General features: G+C 40.6%; 3 protein-coding genes and 1 long non-coding RNA gene across 5 annotated transcripts; 2 read left to right on the plus strand and 2 right to left on the minus strand.

Moving 5' to 3' along the window:
- The first annotated feature begins 8,327 nt into the window (after positions 1 to 8,327).
- LOC125189775 (pollen receptor-like kinase 4) lies at positions 8,328 to 10,751 on the plus strand. Its single transcript, XM_089058344.1, has 2 exons — positions 8,328 to 9,089; positions 9,297 to 10,751. The coding sequence occupies exons 1-2, from the start codon at positions 8,447 to 8,449 to the stop codon at positions 10,679 to 10,681; spliced, it is 2,028 nt and encodes a 675-aa protein (XP_088914470.1). The 5' UTR covers positions 8,328 to 8,446; the 3' UTR covers positions 10,682 to 10,751.
- On the minus strand, positions 9,823 to 11,442 carry LOC125191390 (uncharacterized). 2 transcript variants are annotated; one of them, XR_016130408.1, is made up of 3 exons: positions 11,203 to 11,431; positions 10,019 to 11,124; positions 9,823 to 9,907 (listed from the first exon to the last, which is right to left on the minus strand). It is a non-coding gene; the product is annotated as an uncharacterized LOC125191390 (long non-coding RNA). The 2 variants fall into 2 exon arrangements; XR_016130407.1 differs by lacking the exon at positions 9,823 to 9,907 and having other exon boundaries at positions 10,774 to 11,124; positions 11,203 to 11,442.
- Positions 11,443 to 13,725: 2,283 nt separating this feature from the next.
- Positions 13,726 to 15,834, plus strand: LOC125188304 (exocyst complex component EXO70I-like). The gene has a single exon (XM_048085079.2). It carries the CDS (start codon positions 13,818 to 13,820, stop codon positions 15,735 to 15,737), a length of 1,920 nt encoding a protein of 639 aa, XP_047941036.1. The 5' UTR covers positions 13,726 to 13,817; the 3' UTR covers positions 15,738 to 15,834.
- A 204-nt stretch (positions 15,835 to 16,038) lies between these two features.
- PGR7 (proton gradient regulation 7) lies at positions 16,039 to 18,191 on the minus strand. The gene is made up of 5 exons (XM_048085080.2): positions 17,718 to 18,191; positions 17,553 to 17,633; positions 17,223 to 17,327; positions 16,980 to 17,129; positions 16,039 to 16,573 (listed from the first exon to the last, which is right to left on the minus strand). The coding sequence occupies exons 1-5, from the start codon at positions 18,117 to 18,119 to the stop codon at positions 16,322 to 16,324; spliced, it is 990 nt and encodes a 329-aa protein (XP_047941037.1). The 5' UTR covers positions 18,120 to 18,191; the 3' UTR covers positions 16,039 to 16,321.
- Positions 18,192 to 22,582: the final 4,391 nt, after the last annotated feature.

The following is a 22,582-nucleotide window of genomic DNA, read 5'->3' on the forward strand; positions in this document are numbered from 1 at the left end:
CCAAATTAAAAAGTAAGGAGGCCAATTAATTGGGAACGGATGAAAAAGAAAATTGGTTCCAATTAATGGGAGACAGAGAGAGTATATAACAACATAAAATATTACGAGCTTCTAGAACGTGGAGCTTTGGCTTTTTTTTAGAAGACAACACAAAATGGGGATGCATTGCAAGTGTTCCATCTCCATCTGTTACTCGGCCAGGTGATGGCGGGGTTGTCCCTCCATGCACGCGCCCCCCCCCCCTACTCAGCCAATTAGGTTTTGACGTGAATCTAACTCACAGGCTTGCGAATAATCTTCATTTTTCGTTCGGATTATAGTATTTTTATAAAAAAAACACGGAATTAATATATACTCCCTCAATTCTATAGTAGTGGAGGCATTTCTTTTCGGCAAGGAGATTAAGAAAAATTGTATCAAGTGAGTTAAGTAAAAGAAGAATAAAGTAGGATATTGAAAAGGTAGAAAGATGAAGAGAGAATAAAGTAAGAGAGGGTAAAGTAACTGAGAAGAAATATGTTGACTTTTACTAAAAAGGAAATTACTCCAATACTATAGAACGTACCAAAATGGCAAAATGACTCCACTACTATGGAACGGAGGGAGTATATATATTCATCACACAATTGATTTCTATCCATTTTTAAATTTTTCCATTTGTTTTCTTTTAGGGAAGAGAATGCGTTCGGTTTATATGCAATAGCCATTTAAGAAATGGTAACTAGTTGACACAGGTGTTTGATTTGTTATAAACCGTTTGTGCAAGGCCTGTTGAATGAAGGGCGGCCCGATAAATAGAGGATGTAATTGATTGTTTATTTATCTCCAAAAAATGGTGCGATACATGTCAACATTAATAACAATATTCTGAAATCAGATTGCAATGACTACTCTACCCCACCTTCGTACACAGAATAATGCCCTTCTCCAAAATTGGGGAACATTGCAAGGCAAGAGTTCGACAACGCGAACACTGCATTCGTCGCTTGAAATAGCTGACAAATTGCAATCGCACTCAAAATCCAACGGCGAGGACGAAGGTTGTACTTATCGGCAGCCCCAACACGTCGGTCGGTGTTGATCCGGTCTTAAAGGTGTGTCCTCTATCAAATAATGCAATCCACTCACAAATTGATAGTTCATAACATATTTTTATTTGTTTTGTTATTTCTCTTACCCAAATCAATCGATTGAAGTCGTACAATTTGGATTTGTTTAGAAATTTCTCTAACCCAAATCAGTCAATTGAAGTCAAAAGATTTGATTTTTTTGTTCTTTCTTTGACCCAAATCGGTCGATTGAAGTCATAAAATTGGACTTGGTTTTGTTCTTCTCTTACCCAAATTGATCGATTGAAGTCATAAAAATCGGATTTGTTTATAAATTTCTGTGTTAAAAATCGGATTTTTTTATTCTTTCCGTTACCCAAATCGATCGATTGAGTTCATAAAAATCAGATTTGGGTCTGGATTTTGTGTGCAAAACAAATTACTAGATTCTTCTTACTTACCAATTATTCTAGTTGAGACTTATTTCTGCAGAACAATACAATTGCTGCCAAACAACAATGGGATTGTTCAAGTGACTTTACAATATTTTTGTTAGCACAACTTAATTTTGTCTGTAATATTTGCATACATAATATAATACTATCTCCATCCCCAAATTTTGACACAGTTTACTATTTCCGTTCGTCCCTAAAAATTTGACACACTTCACTTTTTACCATTTTTTGTAGTGGACCCCATATTCCACTAACTCATTCCTACTCACATTTTATTATAAAACTAATACTCCTTATGTCCTACTAGAAATGAAACGTTTTCCTTTTTGGGTTGTCTCATTAAAAATGAAACGTTTCTTAAAATAGAAATAATTTTATCTCTATTTTTCCCTCTCTCTTACTTTACTCTCTCTTCTTTAACTCACAAAATAACACTACATAAAATCTTGTGCCGAAAAGCAAACGTTTCATATTTATGGGACGGAGTGAGTACTTTAAAAGTAGAACCCACATCCCACCAACCTTTTTAACTCACTTTCCATTACATTTCTTAAAACCCGTGCCGGGTCAAAGTGTGTCAAAATTTGAGGGACGGAGGTAGTACCATCATTTTGTTCACCTATGAAAATTATATTCTCCGTGTCAGTTCTGTACCTGTTCCCAACTGATATGAATAGTGTTGGCAAGAATCGTGCTAACAAACTTGACAAGTATGTGATGCATAATACATTGGAATACATAATGCAAAAATACCTTGTTGCACGCATGGCTTTACCACACCTCATCCTAATCTGATTACGACAATAAAAAAGAAGAGAACTACAAGCAGTGTTCCCATATAGCATTCTAAATAGGATTCCGACTCAAATTGACCACCTAAACCGGCTTGTTAGAGTTACAGATTGCCTAGTAAATTTCAGGATGTACCGTAATACGTTCGAGAGACTTTGTTGATTGTTTCGAGAGTTGGGTGTTTTGCGTGAAAGACGGTTTGTTGGCATTGTAGAGTTGCGCATCATAAGAGAAACCTAATTGTCAGTTTTGATTTTTGGAGGTCAGGAGATACCGTTTCACGGTACGTGCATGAGCTCATGGAAGCCATATTGAAAATGCATTCTTTGTTCATAGTGAAACCCAAACCAATCAAAGAAGGTTGCGTTGATTGGAGGTGGAAACATTTTAAGGCACGTATTATGTTTCTCATTTGTTTGGTTATATTCAAATACAATTTTTGGTGATGTACGTCATAAAATAACTTTGTACTTTTTTGCGTCTTGGGGTGTTTGGGTGCTCTTGATGTAACTTACATCAATGTACACGTCCCAAACGAATACAAGCCCATGTTTCGGAATAGGAAGGGACAGATCACGACTAATACTTGAGCTGAGTGTGATCGATACATGCGTTTTACATACATGTTGCTCGGTTGGGAAGTTTCAACGGGCAATTCTCGTATTTTAAGGGACACGGTGAATCGACCATATGGACTGAAGGTACCTATAGGTAGAGGTGCCAACGGTTCCAGAACCAGCGGTTACGGTTTGGAAACACCGGTTCCGATTTTTGGAAATTGCCGCACCGGAACCTAACCTCGAGGTGTTTTGCGATTACAGTTCTGGTTCTAAAACCGCCAGTTTCGGTTTTGATTCCGAACAGGCAGTTTCCGATGATTTTTTATGATTCCGAACATCTGGTTTTTTATGTTTTTTGCGGCCTAGCTTGGTTTCACGGTTTTCCTTTGCGATTATGGCACGGTTTCGGTTCAAAAATTTTCAAACTTTAACCAAACCATTGTTCTAAATTCGACAGTTTGGTTCAGATAAATTCTCACGGTGTCGGTTCGAAACCGTAACCGTTTCGCGGTTAACTGCCAGAACCGGAAACCTTGGGTACCTCTACCTACGGATAAAAATGATGAATTTCCATTAAATAATGCACGTTGATGTTGATTAAATGGAATGGGGACCCGATGTCGTACAAGGGAGTTCGTTACCATTTATGGAATGGAGACTCGATGCCGACAAACCACAAAATGCAATTGAGTTTTTACCTTACCAAAATCACTATACGACATACTTTTACCGAAAATTCAATATGAGAAAAAGACACATTTTTACCTGTAACAGCCCGTCATTTCTAGGGTATAATAAATACGGCGACTGTTAACTAGGCGAACTTAAGGCGACAAGAATGTAGACTAGGGTTTCATTTAAAGATATTTGACCAAGTGTTTAATGAAGATCAAGGCAATAAGTCAAAGGCTTTAAATACGAAAAACAAGATTTAATAGCTAACATAGGCTAAGCTCAAAAGTCAAAGGTTTATTGTAGCTCCAACAAAACGCAATAATTCACCATATTCCAAATCAAAGAAATAAGTTCAAAACAACCAAAGATAATAAGTTTTCCCAAAAGTTCAGCGGAAGCATTTCCAAGAGAAAGCGAAGCCATGTATGAAGACACGACTACACTCAAAATTTCAACCATCCATATTATTCGATTCAACTGCCTCAACACAACCGACCGCCCATCGCCGCTCAACCTGCACATAGGGAAAACACATGCAGGGCTGAGTATTTTAAGCATACTCAGTGGACTCGTGCCAAAACATTTTATAGTTATGCCACCCTTACCATAGTGAGCTCGATGTTTAGCATTTAATTTGAAAGATAGCATCGAGTATCACAAAATATTTCATGGACTGGCCAGTCAAATAATACCTCTCATTTTCTCATCAATCAACAATTCATATGGTGCGACGAAGTGTGGCCACACTTTCGCCCACGAGATCGGCCGACTAGCAAGGACGGCTCCCGATCTCTCGTGTACACTAGCCTGATAGGGTTTGCGGCCCTACTCAGACCCGAATTCGTTTATATAGCCCTATAGCCTAATGGAGCGCACTCGCAAACTAGGCATCAGGCACACACAATATCCAAAATAATCATAGGCATGGCATAACAGTTTAATCCACCCTTATTTCTCCAATATCATAAATTTGCAACATAGAAGAGTTTAAGAATAAAGCCCACCTCGATTTCCTTCGATTTCAAATACGTGCTTCTTCTTGTTATCACACCGGGAACGCGAACTATCACCTTTAGTTCATGTATTTCAAATAAGTCTCAATCATGGATCAAAATCATGCATGCTCTCACGTTTCCCTTTTCCCATCGATTATTTTCAATATTCCCATTCAAAATCAAAGTACGATTATCATATCGTTTTTATTCACACCACAACTCTAGATTTAACATCAAATCGTGTCACGCATGAGTGTTTTCCACACACAACACACGCACACACACACCACACATGTGCACGCCTACCGAGGCGTGCACACACACACACGGTCACAACACATACACACACGGTCACACACCCACACATGTATCCAAATTCATCGATTAATTCCCCTTCACTCGATCTAAATGCATGTGGACTCAAGAACATGGACTCAAGAACACCGATTGATCGGTAGAAGAAGAGAAGATCAAAAATAAAAATACCTTTTCAATAGAACAATCGGTAGAAAACAAGTAGGATCTTGATTCTTCAACGAATTCTTGAATTTCAGCTTCAATTCTTCACACAAGATGAAGAAATAATGGAGAAAGTAGAAGAAAAATTTGAGAGAGTGGGGAGAAAGAGAGAGTGACGTGAAGTAGAGGGGGGGGGTGATTTTTCTGTAGTGCTAGGGTTTAGGATTTCTCTCATATTTATAGAGGTTAAGATATAATCTAACAATTAAATAATAAAAGATTTGGAGTAGATTTGTTTGTTGAAGTGGCCGAAAATTTGAAGAGGAAAAATAGGAAATTTCGAATTTCTATGCTATTTGTTAGCATATGATTTGATATTTTACGAAGTAGAATAAAATATCACGGAGCAAGAAAAATAATAATAAATCTCCCCAAAATATATGGAAAGTGGCGTGTAGTTTCAATTCCTCAAAAGGGATTTAATAAAAATCCTATTTAAATTAGGATATGGTAAGATCTCCTTAGATTTGGCAAGATATGCTAGGATATTTGAATTTATTTATGGAAGAGAATAAACAAGGGATCAAATAATAGAATAAAATAATCTCTTCTCCCATAATGAGATTTTCGAAAATCTCCAAGAAATAATAGGGGTTTTGAATTCTTCATGGAATAAATAGGAATATCCGGACTTTGGATTTAATTTGGATAATTATCCCAAACAATAATTAAATCCAAGAAAAATAGGATTTCTTTCCAATAAATAGGAGGGGTCGAAAATTCCACATAATTAAATAGTGCTCCTATTTAATTCTCACTCATCCCTTAGGAAAATAATTCACCACAATATTATTTTCCCCCGCATCAAAATATTCACATATTCGAATTTCCACCTCCACTTCACATTTTCCAACGACTTTGACCATTCCACGGCCACGTCAAATTTTCCACCGTGTTGACTATTCAATAGCCACGTCATATTTTCAACAAGTTTGACTATTCAACTCAAACTCAACTCAATATCGCAATTAGGTCACAAAGAACATTGCAATTAATCATTCATCATTTAATTCCACATAATCATAGCATTAAAAGCATTTCATGCAAAAATTTCCACGTCAAAAAATTTAGGGTTCGAAAAAGCGGGATGTTACAGTACCATATTTTCGTTATGTTGTACTACTGAATATCGATATATTGTACATTTGCAGTATAATGGACTTTCAACATCAATGAAAATAGAATATTTAAGATTTTAAAATATTATTTAAATATTATGATTTAAAAAATGTATCAAATATATCATAATTTAAAAACAAATTAAATATATTTTATATTATCTCCGTCCTTTAAAAACAGAAAACTATTTCCATTTGAGGTCGTCCCTTAATAATTGAAACTTTTGAATCTTTATATTTTAGGACATGGACCTCATAACCCATTAACACTACTTTCACTATTTTTCTCTTCCTGTCTTACTTTACCAATTTTCTTTTCATCTCTCTTACTTTACCAATTCTTCTCTCTTACTTCACCAATTATGCATTAAAACCCGTGCCATTCCAAAAGTTTCTATTTTTGGAGGACGGGGGTAACATAATTATACATATGATTACAGTATATACGAATTTCGATAAGTTGCAGTATACCGCAATATATAAAAATTCACATCGTCGGTATACTGCGACATATAAAAATTCATATCGTCACCTTTCGGTACGGTATGATACCGTATCGAAAATCACGATATACTAAAAATTTGATATTTTTGATATTTTTTGGTATGATAAAATCGGTACTCCCTTCGTCCCGTAAAAATAGGTCATATATCCTTTTTCGCCTGTCCCATACAAATAGTCCACATCCATTTAGGCAACATTTTTCTTCTTCTCTTTTACTTTATTACCCATCCACTGCACAATTTCAACTACTTTTTCTCCTTCTCTCTTACTTTACGAATTGCACATTATAACTCGTGTCAATCCTAAATGACCTATTTCCGTGGGACGGAGGGAGTATTTTGTTATATTCCCCCACCCCTACCCTCAGCTACTAAAACTTCTAAAATTCATGCACAACATGTAAATCGAGTCTCACCACTCTTCAATAAAACAACTACTTCCTCCGTCCTTCAAAAGATATCAAACTTTCCTTTTTAGTGGTCCCATAAAAGATGTCACATTTTCCTTTTTGGAAAAAGTTCTCTCTCATATGAATATAAAAATTATATTCTCTCTCTCCATTTAGCACACAAAACAAAACCCCCTAAAATCTCGTGCCGTCCCACAAGTGTGACATCTTTTGTGGGACGAATGGAGTACTACTATAAATAATTGTCACATAGACCTGCCCAAGGTTTACCGGACCGACGGTTACGGTTCCGGACGAAACCATGAGAATTTATCCAAACCGAAACCGTCGATATTTAAATCGTGGTTCGGTTCAGGTTCAAAATTTTCAAACCAAAACCATGTCGGAATCGGTAGTTCCGGGCGGTTCCAAACCGGAACCGCCAAAAACCGGTGATTCGGAACCGTGAAAAAACCGTAAAAAATTGTCGGTTCGGAACCAAAAGTGAAACCGGCGGTTTTGGAACCGGAACCGCGAAACACCCTCGCAGTTCGGTTCCGGTTCGGCAATTTTCAAAATCGGAACCGACGGATCCGAACCGTAATCGCCGATTCCGGAACCGTGGGCACCTCTACTGTCACATGATAGCTTTGAACACTTGTTCATATGTTCCACTGAACCCTTTAGCAATATTCAGTTTCGAGAAACTGATATAAAAGTAAAATATACTAAGCTAGGAGATCAAACTAGTAGAGTGAGATATTGCTATCTAGAAGTGTGATTAGGTTTTACATTTGAAATAAAACCCAAGGCATGAATGGAAAAGCACATGACCAATAAGCATGGATGCATTTTAATTCTATATTTTTTATAAGATAAAAAGGTTTCAAAATTAAATCCATTAGGCATCATATGATCCGGAAGATATGATAACACATTAAAACTATTTTTCAATTTGCCTCAATTTAAAAATCAAAATAATAGTATAGAAGAAAATTTTGTACAGGTAGAGAATCAGCAAAACTAGTATTGCACAATTTTTAGTCCAAATATAGTACACCTACAACAAACTAATTTTGTTCCAACTTGTGAGTTTGAACAATTGATGAATGAAAATGAGGGAAAAAGTAGGTAAGTAGTCTAACTATGGTAAACAAGAAGAATGGTGAGCCTATAGTATCTCCCGAAACCTCGTGTCTCACTTCCCAAATCCCTCACTAACTGTATTCGATATGTTCTCTAATTTATTTTTTCCTTAAGTAGAAGAATCAGAGACTCAGATAAAAAAGGGAGCACAAAATCCATGATCAATCAATCATATTATTGTTCATGTTGAAGTAGAGCTACATTTTGAAATCACTTTAGAAGAACAAAATCACATATTCAAGATTATGAATAATGCGGAGAATATAGTGGCGATGGTGGTGGTTGCATTCTCGTTGCCACTGCACGTGGCGTTGGCCGAAAATGCAGCGGACTCTCTGATGAGATTCAAAACCGCCCTAACGAATACTGATCGGTCGCTAGCAAATTGGAATCCGTCGACGAATCCATGCATAGGCAAGTGGGCAGGCGTACTCTGTTACAACGGGTACGTGTGGGCGCTGCAGCTCGATAACATGGGCCTGCAAGGTCAGATCGACGTGGACTCCCTGGCCGAGCTGTCTTACCTGCGCACGCTCAGCTTCATCAACAATAACTTCCAGGGCTCCATGCCCAACTGGCGCAAACTGGGCATCCTCATGTCCCTGTATTTGTCGGACAACCACTTCTCCGGCCAGATCGCTAATGATGCTTTTGAAGGCATGGAGTCGTTGAAGAAGGTATATCTCTCCGACAATAGTTTCACTGGCCCCATCCCTGGGTCTCTGGCGTCACCTAGGATGGTTGAGGTCGGCCTCGACAACAACCACTTCTCCGGGGCTATACCTGCTATCCACTCGCAAAACCTTCAGGTCTTCAACGTCTCCAACAATGACCTGCAGGGTCCCGTCCCTCCATCTCTCCTCAAATTGGATCCATCCTCCTTCACAGGTAATTAGGTATAGTTGCATTTCTATAAATATCACATCCATAGGAGATGAATCATGACAGAACTTTTCTTAAAGTCTGAACGCATAACTATATTAGTTTGAAATCAGTTGGTAGTTTTTAACTCAAATATCAGTTTACTGATTCATGAATATCAATTTCTAACTAATATCCATATGCCAAGTTAGTTGTGATATTTGCTTTGTGCAGGCAACAAAGCCTTGTGCGGGGGGCCCAACGGACCGTCCTGCAACCTTCCGAAGCCCCCTCCGGATCTGGAGCCGATTCTTCACCATCGTCCTTCTCCTCCTCCTGGTTTGCGTAAAAAATCATCTGTTTCTCCGGCAATAATAGCCATAATCATACTCAGCATCATGCTGATTTTGCTTCTCCTCCTGCTGCTGCTTCTGCTCTGCCGGTGGATACTCTTCGAAGATGATGACGATGGCGATGATGTTGTAAAGCCGCAACAGAAGGATATGATGAGTCCTCTGCCGGTAGGGGCACTGTCTATATCAATAGACGGGAGAGGCGAGCAGCAGAGGCAGAGGCAGCATGAGATGACGATGAGTCCTCTGCGCGGAGGGCCAGCGTCTATAAGAATAGGCGCATCCCCATCGCCACGTGGACTTACAGGCGCATCGCCCTCCCCACGAGGACTCACAGGTGCATCCCCCTCCCTGGCCGGGAGAGGCGAACAACAAGCGAGCAAGCTCTCCTTTGTTAAGGAGGACAGACAAAAGTTCGACCTGCAGGACCTGATGAGAGCATCCGCAGAAGTGCTAGGATCCGGAAGCTTCGGGTCATCGTACAAAGCAGTGCTGGTGGACGGGGACGCAGTGGTTGTCAAGAGATTCAAGCAAATGAACAACATAACCAAGGAAGACTTCCACGAACACATGAAAAGACTTGGCAGACTCAAACACCCCAACCTGTTGCCCTTAGTAGCATACTTATACCGCAGAGAAGAGAAGCTAGTCGTTTTGGACTTCGTCCAAAATAACAGCTTGGCGAAGCACCTCCACGACGATGGAAAACGGCCTAAGGAGTGGCCGAAGCCACTCAGCTGGGAAAGCCGCTTAAAAGCTATTAAAGGAGTAGCGAGAGGGCTGGCTTATCTCCACGCAGAGCTGCCAAGCCTAAACGCCCCTCACGGCCACTTGAAGTCATCCAACGTCATGCTAGATAGAAACTACAATGCGCTGCTCATGGACTACACGCTCAGCCCCATCGTCAACCCCAGCCAGATCAGCCAAGCGCTCGTGGTGTACAGATGCCCTGAATACGCCCAAACCGGCCGGATTGGCAGGAAATCCGACGTATGGTGCTTGGGGATTTTGATACTGGAGACGCTGACGGGGAAGCCGGTTGACAAGTACATGGGTGCAGACTTATTGAAATGGGTGAAAGGTATCGTAGAGGAAGCGGAAGGGAGAGGTGCAATGGTGTTTGACAAGAGTATGGAGACGAGTAAGCGGTCACAGCTGGAGATAAACATGCTTTTGCAGATAGGGATAGCATGTTGCCAAGAGGACCTGGACAAGAGGTTAGGTTTGGAGGAGGCAGTCACAAGAATTGAGCAACTGCAAGAGTAATATGCCTACATTTACTTGCACCCTTCATAAAGATGGAATTGAGAATAAAAAAAAAAAAAAAAAAAAAAAAGTGAGACTATTGGCCTCAAATATAGTTTAAATAGCATAACATCGATTTCAAGTGTTTAGTGTTTATTAGAAACAAAAAGGGAGGAGGAGACTGCACCATGATGTTTCATGTGGAGTCATTTCACAAGTAATAAAATATTGCTTTGCATCTGAATCAAACTCTGCTGGAAAATCTGTATTCTGATTCAACACGCAACAGGCATTTTTATGATGAAAATGGAATTCAGATAGTATTGAGCTTATGTTTGAGGGTTGTGGCGACAGACTTGGCAGTATCTTCGACTGTTGATGTGCTCTGTTGGAAGCTCTTCAGCACTGCATCTTTAAGGCTGGCAGTTGCCTCTTCATTTCCCCTGCTGCCGGCGGTCCGGAAACTGAAACAAACAAACAGCAGTTCAATTCAATTTTGATACAATAATGGAGTAATTAATAGTAAGTGGTGGTGTGTTTACTCTAAATTTGTAGGGAGCAAACAGGAAGGGGGAGAAGAGAACAAACGCTTTGCTGCGTCTATTATATTTATATCTGCATCGATCTCCTTATCTCCATCTCCAACTTCAAACATGATTGACAGAAGGAGGAGGAAATGGAATGCCACTTTCAAATCTCTATCCATATAGTGGGTTTGGGTAGGGACTAGGGAACCTTGTTTTGCTGCAGCTTCAGATTCCTATATTATGTATTCATCACAATCCACTGATTGACACGTTTCATTAAATATGTTATTGTTAGTCAGAGCTCTTCTCATTGTCGGTTATCCCATCTCTATCCTAAACAAACTAACCTCAGGCTCTGCCTCTGGCTCGCTCTGCCTCCGGCTCACTTGTTTAATACGGAGTATGCCAATTCTCAGTTAAAGGGCATTTTATTCAAATCTTAACGTAGTGAACTCACGATTTATTTGATTTTGTTGCTAATAATTAATAATGTCTTGCCAAACTATAACATTTTGGCAACTTTTATACTCATTCTGTCCAAAAAAATTAGTCACAATGATAGATGAAGCAATTTTAATGCGAAATTGATAAAACATGTCGTATAAAAATAGATAAATTAAAAGAGCAAAAGAAAAAAAAAATGTAATAAGTGGATAAAATAGAATGGATAAAAAGAAAAATGTAAATAAAATAGAGTAATAAATTAGAAGAAACCTTTTTTATTTATACTATGAGTTTTGGATTAATTTTAATGAACAAATCAAAATAAAAACATATACTACCTTCGTCCCCTAAAATTTATCCCACTTTGATCCGGCACGGGTTTTAAGAAATGTAATGGAAAGTGAGTTAAAAAAGTTAGTTGATTTTGGGTCCTACTTTTATATATTAGTTGTATAATAAAATGTGAGTAGGAATGGGTTAATGAACTATAGGGTTCACTGCCAAAAATGGTAAAAGTGAAATGAGAAAATTTTAGGGGACGGACAGAAATGAAAAAATATAATAAATTTTCAAGGACGGAGGTAGTAACTATTTTCTTATGATAGCAGTATATAGAAAATTTCGCATATTTCTTTTAATAAAAATGGTGTGCAATTTCAAAAATCGGATGTAATATCCGAAAAATAGATATATCATATACTCCCTTCGTCCCCCAAATTTTGTCACCATTTGATTCGGCACGGGTTTTAAGAAATGTAATAGAAAGTGAGTTGAAAAAGTTAATGGCATGTGGGTCCTACTTTTATATACTCCCTCCGTCCCACCTCAAGTGAGGCACTTCTTTTGGGCATGGGATTTAGGTAGTGTTGTTTAGTATGGTAAGAGGGATTGGTAATAAAGTAGATTAAGTGATGCGATGGATTCTTTTTATACTATTATTGTACTCCACATATTGGTTCATTTAAAATTATATAGTAAGTAATTTAAATTTTAATAATTTAATTCAAAAATTTGAATGCTCTAAATTTACCGATTATAAATCCAAACTTAATTACACCACTTAGAACTCTAAAACTCAAAATAATCATATGAAATGATGAATTACGTGCAATATTTTAAATTCAGCTATATTGTTTTTATGCAACCTGTACTCCAAAACTCAAAATAAAAAATGGAATGATGGATAACAATATTTTTAAATGAGCTGCATCTCCAAAACTCAAATTAAACATTGAAATGATTGGCGACAGATTTGACTTTATTTACGGCAAAAATGGGCGTCACTTTCCCCTCCAAGTTTGAATTCAGATCTGGTTTTTCCGGAACTCAGATCTGGTTTGAATTCCGGCACAGCCTGCCCGTTTCTGTTGGAAATTGGTAGCTCAGCCCGCCCATCTAGGTGTGGTCGTTGTGGTCGCCGGAATGAGGGAGATTGTGGGTTTATCCACCCACCTTCGGTGTGGTCGCCGGAAAATATGAAGATAGATGAGAGAGAAGGGTTGGGGTGGGGGTGGTCGCCGGAAAATATGGAAGAAAGATGAGAGAGAAGGGTTGGGTTGGGGTTGGAATAGAGAGAGAAGGGTTGAGGTGGGAAGAGAGAGAGTGGGAAGAGAGAGACGTTTGATTGAAATTAAAATTAATGGTAATAAGGGGGTAATTAGATTTGTAATTAGGTGGTCTAATTTAATGCTTAAATATCTCTAATTTTATCCATATAAAAGGAAATGAATCAGGTTAGTTGGGACAATCCAAAAAGGAATGTGAATCACTTGAGGTGGGACGAAGGGAGTATTAGTTTTAAAATAAAATGTGAGTGAGAATAAGTTAGTGAAATGTAGGATCCACTGTAAAAAAATGATAAAAGTAAAAGGTGACAAATTTTAAGAGACGGACGAAAAAAGAAATAGGTGACAAATTTTCAGGGACAGAGGGAGTAGTCAGCAGGGCGAGGGAGTGTAAGGCAGGTTAGAATTGTGGATTAGACATAGTAGGCTTGCGTCAGCAATTGTTGCATTTCTTAGATTGTCAGTAAAGTTTGGTTGGAATCTGGTACTCTCATCCTCACTCATGTTTGGTATATCTACATCTGTTGCAAGTTAAACAAACTTTTAAGACAGCTTTAATGCCATGTCCTAATTAGGAGTAATAATGACAACACATCACATTTTCAGCTACTAGTATTGAACATGGAAGAATCTCAAAGAGTTGATCATCTCCTTGCTGCTAGAGAAATTCTGAGGAGCAGCATTGAGAAATCAAGAAACATAGGCATTGCAGTTGATCAAAGTGGCTCCAGATTGAAGCAGACCAGCCACAATTTGGCGTCTCTGCAATGCAGCATAAAAAACATAGCCACCAAATGTAGAGTTTATGGGATTAGAGGGCATGTTGATCGAGCCATCGGGCCAGCTGCAGCTCTGCTGCAAGTCCTGGATCTGGTGCACGAGCTGCAGAATTCGATCCAGTTTGATCCTTCTCGTGCTGCTGCGAGCATCACGCGCCTCCAGGAGGCGCTCAAGCTTCTTGCTGATAACTGCAGATTGCTGATCCTCTGGCTCCAAGATGCGGTGCACATCCTCACAAGCAACGCAGCTTCTGCTGATGATTGGTATCTTGTTCGAGCCTCCAAAGTTGTCAGCATACTGCGGGAAATCCAGCTATTTTGCCGAGATGGAGAAGTTATATCTTCTGCGTTTGACACCCTCGAGAATGAATACAGGCGTCTCTTGACTCAAACCGATTTCTCACACCCAACATTTCCAGAACCTGAATTGCAGGCCATTGCTCGGGTCCTGGCTGCTAACAATCGCCTCCACAGATGCACGTCTATCTATGCAGAAGTTAGGATTGCAGAAGCACGGGCTTCTTTACAAGCCCTGCGTGTGGATTACCTGGGAATTCAGTTATCTGAAACGGACAGTGTTCGAAATGTAGAGACGTACATTTACCAGTGGGATAATCACATGGAGTTTGCTCTCAGGAATCTGCTCCTGAATGAGTACAGGCTCTGCAAGAAACTGGGAGATGATGATGATGATGATGTATGGATGAATTGCTTTGCCAAGATTGCAACTGAATGTGGATTCATCGAAATCTTTGATTTTGGAAGCTCGGTTTGTAACTGCAAGAAAGAAGCAATGAAGCTCTTGAGTCTGCTCAAGATTTTCTCCACTCTGGACAAACTACGCTTGCAGTTCAATCAGCTGTTCAATGGAAAGTTCTGTCAAGAGATTCAAAACAAGACACGAGCTCTTGTTAAGAAAGTTGTCGATGGGGCTAGTGAGATTTTCTGGGACCTGTTATCGCAAGTGGAGCTACAAAGGGAGACTGAGCCACCACCAGATGGCAGTGTTCCAAGGATCGTTTGTTTCGTTACTGACTACTGCAACAAACTTCTTGTGGAGGAGAACAGCTCGATTCTGACTCGAGTTCTTGAGATATCTCAGGTGTGGAACCGAGCAAGTTCTGAACAAGGGCTTCTCTCCAATGAAATTCACAACAGAATGAAAGCACTAGAGACCAACTTGGAGAGTTGGGCTCAGAGTTACAATGACACCGCTCTTTCCTACCTCTTTATGATGAACAGTCACTGGTACTTGTGCAACAGCGCAAGGGGGAACAAGCTCGGGGAATTAATGGGGAAATCTTGGGTGTGGGCGTATGAGGAATCCGCAGAGTACTATGCAGCATTATACCTGAGAGAGAGTTGGGAAAAGCTTGTGGTGCTTTTGCATGAAGAGGGATTGACCTTGTTCCCCGGAGGCAGAGCCATCAATAGGGAAGTGGCGAAGAAGAGGATCACCATATTCTGTGAGGCTTTTGATGAAATGTACAAGAAGCAATCCAAATGGATACTGTGTGACAAGGCCTTGAGATGGAAGACATGCCACCTAATAGTTGAAGCAGTTGTGCCGCCTTACAAGAGCTATCTGCAGAGATTCATGCCTGGATTAGAACATGAGGTGAACTACACAGCTGAGAGAATGGAGGAGTTAATTGCCTTATTGTTCCAACCCAAGTATGATGGCAGCAAATGCACAGATTTGATAGGCATGAAGAATGCAGCTGCTATCAGCCACTTCTCCTACACCCCTGCTGCCGCTTGATTGCATCATCAAAATCATTAGCCATGTAAAATATCTGGATTTCTAACTTCATCTCTTCATATATATAGTATTCCCAGTTAAGGTTTCTGGCGTGTTATTGGCCCTGCAATTTGATGTTAACACATGTAACAAAATCATGCATGACACAATTACAATCGCGAAACAAAATCCCTTTCCCATTTGCATTCTGCCTATTACCATTAATCAGAGAGCATCTCCTCTCTTGGCCATCAAATCAGCATGGAAAAAGGTTCTCATCTCCAAAGAATCTAATTAATAGGAAACCAAATCCATAACCAACTCCGAAAAAACAAAACTGGATTTCACTGTTTAATCTGAATTACAAGCACACAAATCACAACAATATAAGAGGAGTTATGTGTCATTTACTGCTCTCGCTCGGTTTTTCCTAGCTCACATATATCCTCTATCTGTGCATGTTTCTTAAATGAACATGGACATAGAACAACAAGAGTCAATATATTTATGAAATCACTAATCCTTGAACATTAATGTTGCAAATGCTAACATGATCAACTCTTCAGAAACTGGGATGGAGCTACAGATCAAAAAAGAACACTTCTCTACACTGTAGACGTTTGAACTGCATTTCCAACTTTCTTTACATGTTTTACCTTCTTGAACTCGAGAGCATGGAAATTCTTTTCGACTTCCCATGCAAGCTGAGACATACCATTGAAAGATGATTTTGCGCCTTTCTCGTCTCCCACTTCTCTTGGAAAAGGTATCCGTACCTCATATACATCCTTTTGCACTGATGTCACACGCACATCAAACCCTAGTCGATCAACCCACACCATCTTCGCGTCCACTACCTAACACAAATCATAACATACACAAACCGTCAATTTAATAAGTTGAGAAAACGATTAATTTAATAAGTCGAGACGAGGGTAAAAAAGGACATGAAGTTCAGAATGCAAACTTGGAACAACTAATAAACTAAGAGTATCAAACTAAGCAACTATTGTGTGTAGCTAAATGGCTCAAGCAGCTATTTTAAAATTGCAAACTAAGCATGCATGCAAACCACTTGCAATTGTGTTAAAATCTCAATCCACCGGTGTAAATTTCAAGTAATACCTGTTGTCTACCAGTGTTAAAATCTCATCCAATAGATTGGTAAGTAACACAAATAAAGCATGCAGAACTCTGATGAGGCACACATCATCAATTTCAAATAGGACTGCACTGCAAAAGTGAAAGATAGCCAGTGTGCACCTGGAAATCTAAGTCTGCATAAATGTTGCAGAAGCGAAGAACATCTTCTCTATTGTTAGTATTAATCTCATCCACTATCTTCTCTGCAGAGTTTCGAAGTGGATCTGGTTCAGCCGATACATATTCCGATGAGCTTACCCAAACACCATCCTGTTGTGTTTCATCGATATCAAGTCATCCTCAAGAAGCTATCCACAAGTCCTTGGACAATAAATATTCTTCAACATTGAATATAAGCCATACCTCACCATAATCTTCTATCTGAAGTACTCGTTCAACTTCAATGACATATATGGAGCTTTCTTCCACTTCATCATTAAACCGCTTCTTCCACACTGAACAGAGTTTCTATATACAAGGAATTCAGAAAACCAAATGAGAGTTCGATGCCAATTATTAATCCTTTTGTGGTATAGATGTTGGGATACTGATTTCTAAAGATGAGATCATGGAGTTGAGGATATTGGCAACAAATTACAAAAGCTAATTTCAGACAGCAATAATCAACATTATCCAATAAGTAGACATAAAATGTAAAGAAATGGGGAAAACAGAAAATCCAAGCCTCCCTACCTTCAAAGCAATCGCATCAACGGGTTTATTAAGATTACCAACAATTGTACACTGAGGCGTCCGCACTCCGCATTGCTCCAACTGGTACATATCAATTCAAACCAATGAAGAAGAGTATATAAATATTGATAATCAAGATTGAACCTTTAGGCAAAACCCACGAACCTTAACATGAAGACTGCAGGCCCTCTTCGTGTCAGCCGAAAATCCATGGTTCAAACACAAGATGGGAGTTCCATTGAAATCGAGAGCAAAGCGAACGCCGAAGCCCAAAGGAGAGCCGTCGTCTTGACTGAGAGTGGAAAGAGTACCGACGGTCGATAGTTCGAGAACGGTTCTTGTAACTTCAGCTGGGAAAGGCCTTCGATTGTTGTCGCTCAACTCCAATTGCGGAGGCTCTGAAACTAGGCTAGCGGCTCTGCATTTCAAGGCAGATCGGTTGATATTTAATGCCCTTGGAAAGGAGTGTGGTGCAGGGAGCGAAACGCAAGGTTTGAGAAATTGGGTTTTGGGGAGAATCAGAATTGGGGGCGGGGAGCTTAGAAATTGGGCGTGAGGAAGAATCATCTCTCTCTCTCTCTCCCAGATCAGTTTCGTAGATGAAGTCTACAAGTTTGAGGATAACTCAGAAAGCGGAACAAGTCAATAAACTCCTGTATTTTTTTATCTAAGAGCGTCTCTGGTGGCCCCTTCCACTAGGACTTCCCACAAAGACTTTCTGTCACGTCATCACTAACCCTTCCCATTCAACTGTCACATCACTAGGACTTCCCATGCACTAGGATTTCCCACTAGGACTTTCCGCAATTATTCAATTTACGGACTTAAAATTTACAGAATTAAAATGTCGACACGGAATACGGGAAAATTCGAATACTTCATTAAAAAAATTACATAATACTTAAAAAAAAATTACATAATTAAAAAAAAATTACATAATACCTAAAAATTACATAATCATAAAAAGTCGAGAAATACAATCCTCGGCTCTCACTCCTCCTCGTCCTCGTCCCCGTCCTCGTCGCCCGTGCCGCTACCGCCTCCGACGTCCCCGCCCCCAATCTCGACGTCATAATCATCAATGGGTGGCATTCCTGAATCGCGCCGACATGCATCGACCACATCCTTGCACAGCCTTTTGTACACAAGATCGTGCGTGCTAAACCACTTACTCGTGCTCTGCATCAGGGTCTTCGTTAGCTGCGCGCGGACGAGACGGTCGTTACCTGGGCCTTCTGGGGCCTCCGATTCGACCTCGTAGGACCCGCTGCCGCTGCCACTTCCCCTCGCCATCCGCTGCGCAGCCTTTTGCCCCATCGGGCGACGACGACGGCGAGAGTCTGATCGTGACCGGAAGAGTTGATCTTCGTCCGCTTCCAGCCCGATTCGACACCCACAGCAAACTTTTGCTAATCCCTGACCACGAGAAAGGCCTCCCATTGGTCAAAATCTTTGAACTTCAATTCTTTGTCGGGGTACTGGGCCAAGGCTCGTTTCTTCACATCATCCTCAGACATGCCGCTGGTTGCCATGCGCATGTTGTTTTGGTAGAGGGCGGCAAAACGACTAAGCTTAGGCCTCAACCGAAGCCACTGTTTCCGGCATTGCTCGGAAGTGTGAGGCTTCGCCCCAGACGGTTTGCATATGAGGTAGGCCTCACTAATGCGAAGCCACAATCAGTCAACATACTAGTTCGGCCCGACATAGGGATCCTCTACTACACCGATCCAGGCCTTCGCAAGCGCGACATTTTCTCACACGGTCCAGATTGTCCTCCTCTCCGGCTCATCCTCACCCTTCTCCTCCTCTGCCCCCGTGTGCGAGGAAGAGCTCGGGACTTTGCCCTTGCCCCTACCCCCGCCCCTACCGGGCCCCTGGCCTTGCCTTTGCCTTTGATCCTGCCCCTTGCAGCAGGCTCCGCCTCATCGGGAGTCTCACGGATCGGCGATAGCCCCAACTCCGCTCCCAGCTCCTCAAAAGAGAAAGTCTCGATGTCGGCGTACTGAGTCTCCGGAACAGTACTAGGGGAATCATCGGCCAACAAATCTATATATGGGCGATAGACGGATTCCCTAGGCGTCCTCGGGCTCCTGTGCTGCATCGACCCACCCACCGTCATATTTGGCGGCGTACCGCCCATCTCCACTGCCCCAGGCATCATCCCACCCACCCTCGCCATATTTGGCGGTATGCCACCCATCCCCGCTGCCCCGAGTATCATCCCACCCATCTGACTCATCCACTGGTACATATTGTAGAACATTAGGGGAGTCATCCCTGCCATCCCCGCCGTTTGGGGATTCATCCCCGCAAAGTTTCCCTCAGTTCCGGTGGGAATCGTGGGTGTGTTTCCTCCGCTCGTGGTGGGGGAGTTCCTATTGTTCTCCATTGTAGTAGAAATGAAATTTGTAGATTTAGAGAGAGAAACTTGTCAACACAAGTGGTGTGAATGAAATGAAGTTCAACGAGCCCTATTTATAGAGTTTTAAAAAAAAATTAAAACTTGGACGTCCGCCCGCCCGTGGGGATGACGGGCGAGGCCATCCGACGGGCGTTAGGGACGGGCGTGGGCACCCTTCGTCACCACTACGGCGGACGTTCGGTCAGACGTCGGCGACGTCCGCCATTGGAGATGCTCTAAAAGCGCTGCTTTTCTTAATAATGATAACTAATGTTTTATACTCCACTTGTCCATAATTAAAGGTCTCATATTTAACCGTTTTGAATTTTAAAAAATATTTGACCTTTTAAATTAAAGGGGGTAAAAAAATTAGTAGAACATAGACCTACTTTTATGTATTGATTTAATAATAAAATGTAAGTAGAATGATTTAGTGAAATATAGAGTCCACTTACCAAATACTCCCTCCGTCCGCGAATAGGAGTCTCATTTGTTTCCAGCACGAGTTTTAAGAAATGTTAAGAAAAGTTGGTGGAAGAAAGTTAGTGGAATAGGGTCTCACTTATATATATTAATTTTAAATGATATGTGAGGGGAAGGAGTTAGTGGAATGTGGGGTCTCTTTACCATTTATGGTAATTATGAACCGGGACTCCTATTCGCGGACGGACCAAAAAAGAAAAACGAGACTTCTATTCGCGGACAGAGGGAGTAGTATAGTAACAATAAAATGAGACATTTATTGGCGAACAAATGAAAAAGAAAAAATGGGACATTTAATGGCGAACAGATGGAGTATATGCTTAAAGAGCATCACCAATTGTGCTTAATGGGGCGTATTGTTCCGTCCCATTGGAGCGCTACCCCATCAGAGGAGCGTTGCGAGTGCAACGACCATTCCGACGCAGAGAGTTCCGCTCGATCTGGCGGAATGGCGCCTGGGTTGGCGGTGACGTCGTATTGAACTATTGAAAATTTTAAATCGAAAAACGTCGAAAAAAATCAGAAAAAATTCACTTTCCCAAATATTACTACTCTATTAGAAAAATATTCTCTTCGTCCCAACTAAGTTGAGTCATATTCCTCTTTGAGATGTCCCAATTAAGTTGAGTCTTATTCCTCTTTGGGATGTCCCAACTAAGTTCACTCCTACTTTATTCCAGCATATTCTTTACTCTCTCTTTATCTTTTCTATTTTATTCCTCCCTCCTACTTTTTGCTACAATTTCTTAATCTCTGTGCCCAAAAGTTGTGTCTCAACTTAGTTGGGACGGATATAGTATCATTTTTAACATGCAATTCATCCATAAATCATCTATAAATTACTTCTTCATCAGCCATTTTTTATAATCAAACAACGTTATTCCTCATTCTTTCTGATCTCTAAAGTCTAAACATACTAATTTGCATCAGTTGAAGAAATTGATCCGAATGGAATTGCTCGGTTGATTGCACAAGCGGAGCAAAAACAGCACGAATATTACTCCCTCCGTCCCAATTTAAGAGTTACATTTTATCATTTAAGTCCGTCTCAGTTCAAGAGTCACATTTAGAATCTACCATATTTAGACATAAAATTTAACCTCATTATTCATCAAATTTACACTCAAATGTCATTACTCTTAAACATACAAAAAGTCAAAAGGGTTACACACTTTCCACTACCTCACTTCAATTATTACACATTCCAACAACCACTACCCCACTTCAATTATTACACACTCCACCAACTTCTTAAAACCCGTGTCATAACTAAATCTTACTCTTAAACTGAGACGGATGGAGTATCAACAATACTACGTCAACCTTGCCGCCTCGGAGACCCCAGTGCTACATACCCCGTGATCGGGAGGGAGCCGACGCAAGGCTTGTTCGTGATTATTTTTGCGACGAACCACGGTTCCCGGAGGATTACTTCCGACACTGTTTTGGCACGAACAAGACCTTGTTTTTGCGCATTGTAAATACATTGCGCGGCTCATGACGAATTCTTCCAAGAACGACCCGACGCAACCAGTTGCAAAGTCGTACAACTTTATGTACGTGCCCCATCCGACAAGTTGCTATGGGGCAAACGTCAGATATGTTCAACGAATACTTGAATGTTGCGGAAACAACTGGACGTGAATGCTTGAAAAAGTTTTGTAAAGGCGTTCGTGAAGTCTTCGGTGCAGAATACCTTCGAAAGCTCACCACCAACGATTGCCATCAATTGCTTCTTTCTTCACGAAGTATGCCACGACTGTCGCGGATGCTTGGCAGCATTGACGTGCATTGGCGATGGAAGAATCACTGACGGACCCAGGTGGGGTCGGCCGACCCCACTGCTGGTCTGTGAATACCTCCGAGAACCTTTCAGAATAGGCCGTCGATCCAGGGCTGCTCCGGCTCCGACCCCATGCTATGGCTGCTTCATCGACATGGAAGAGAGAAGAGGAAGAGAATTAGAAGAATAAGCTTCTTGAAAAGTTTGAAAAAGAAGAGACGTGACGATAATGGAGAAAGAAGAGTGGCAGCGCAATGCTCTAATTTTGTTTTAGTAAACCTAGGTAGTTCAAATACGGAAGGGATCACCTCATGCATGGTATACTACATTTCATAATACACTATTATATTAATTAATGCAGCG

This window comes from Salvia hispanica, chromosome 5, assembly GCF_029641045.1.
Source record: "Salvia hispanica isolate PSC_SH4W2 chromosome 5, Shi_PSC_v1, whole genome shotgun sequence".
In the NCBI taxonomy this organism is placed as follows: Eukaryota; Viridiplantae; Streptophyta; class Magnoliopsida; order Lamiales; family Lamiaceae; genus Salvia; species Salvia hispanica.

What these genes read in the sequence shown, in the direction of transcription:
- LOC125188304 (XM_048085079.2), top strand. Translation starts at nt 13,818, where the DNA reads ATGGAAGAATCTCAAAGAGTTGATCATCTCCTTGCTGCTAGAGAAATT.
- PGR7 (XM_048085080.2), bottom strand. Translation starts at nt 18,119, where the DNA reads ATGATTCTTCCTCACGCCCAATTTCTAAGCTCCCCGCCCCCAATTCTG. An exon ending in AGATAGAAGATTATGGTGAG is followed by an intron (nt 17,130 to 17,222) that starts GTATGGCTTATA and finishes GAAACACAACAG; the next exon opens with GATGGTGTTTGGGTAAGCTC. An exon ending in ATGCAGACTTAGATTTCCAG is followed by an intron (nt 16,574 to 16,979) that starts GTGCACACTGGC and finishes GATTTGTGTTAG; the next exon opens with GTAGTGGACGCGAAGATGGT.
- LOC125189775 (XM_089058344.1), top strand. Translation starts at nt 8,447, where the DNA reads ATGAATAATGCGGAGAATATAGTGGCGATGGTGGTGGTTGCATTCTCG. An exon ending in GGATCCATCCTCCTTCACAG is followed by an intron (nt 9,090 to 9,296) that starts GTAATTAGGTAT and finishes TGCTTTGTGCAG; the next exon opens with GCAACAAAGCCTTGTGCGGG.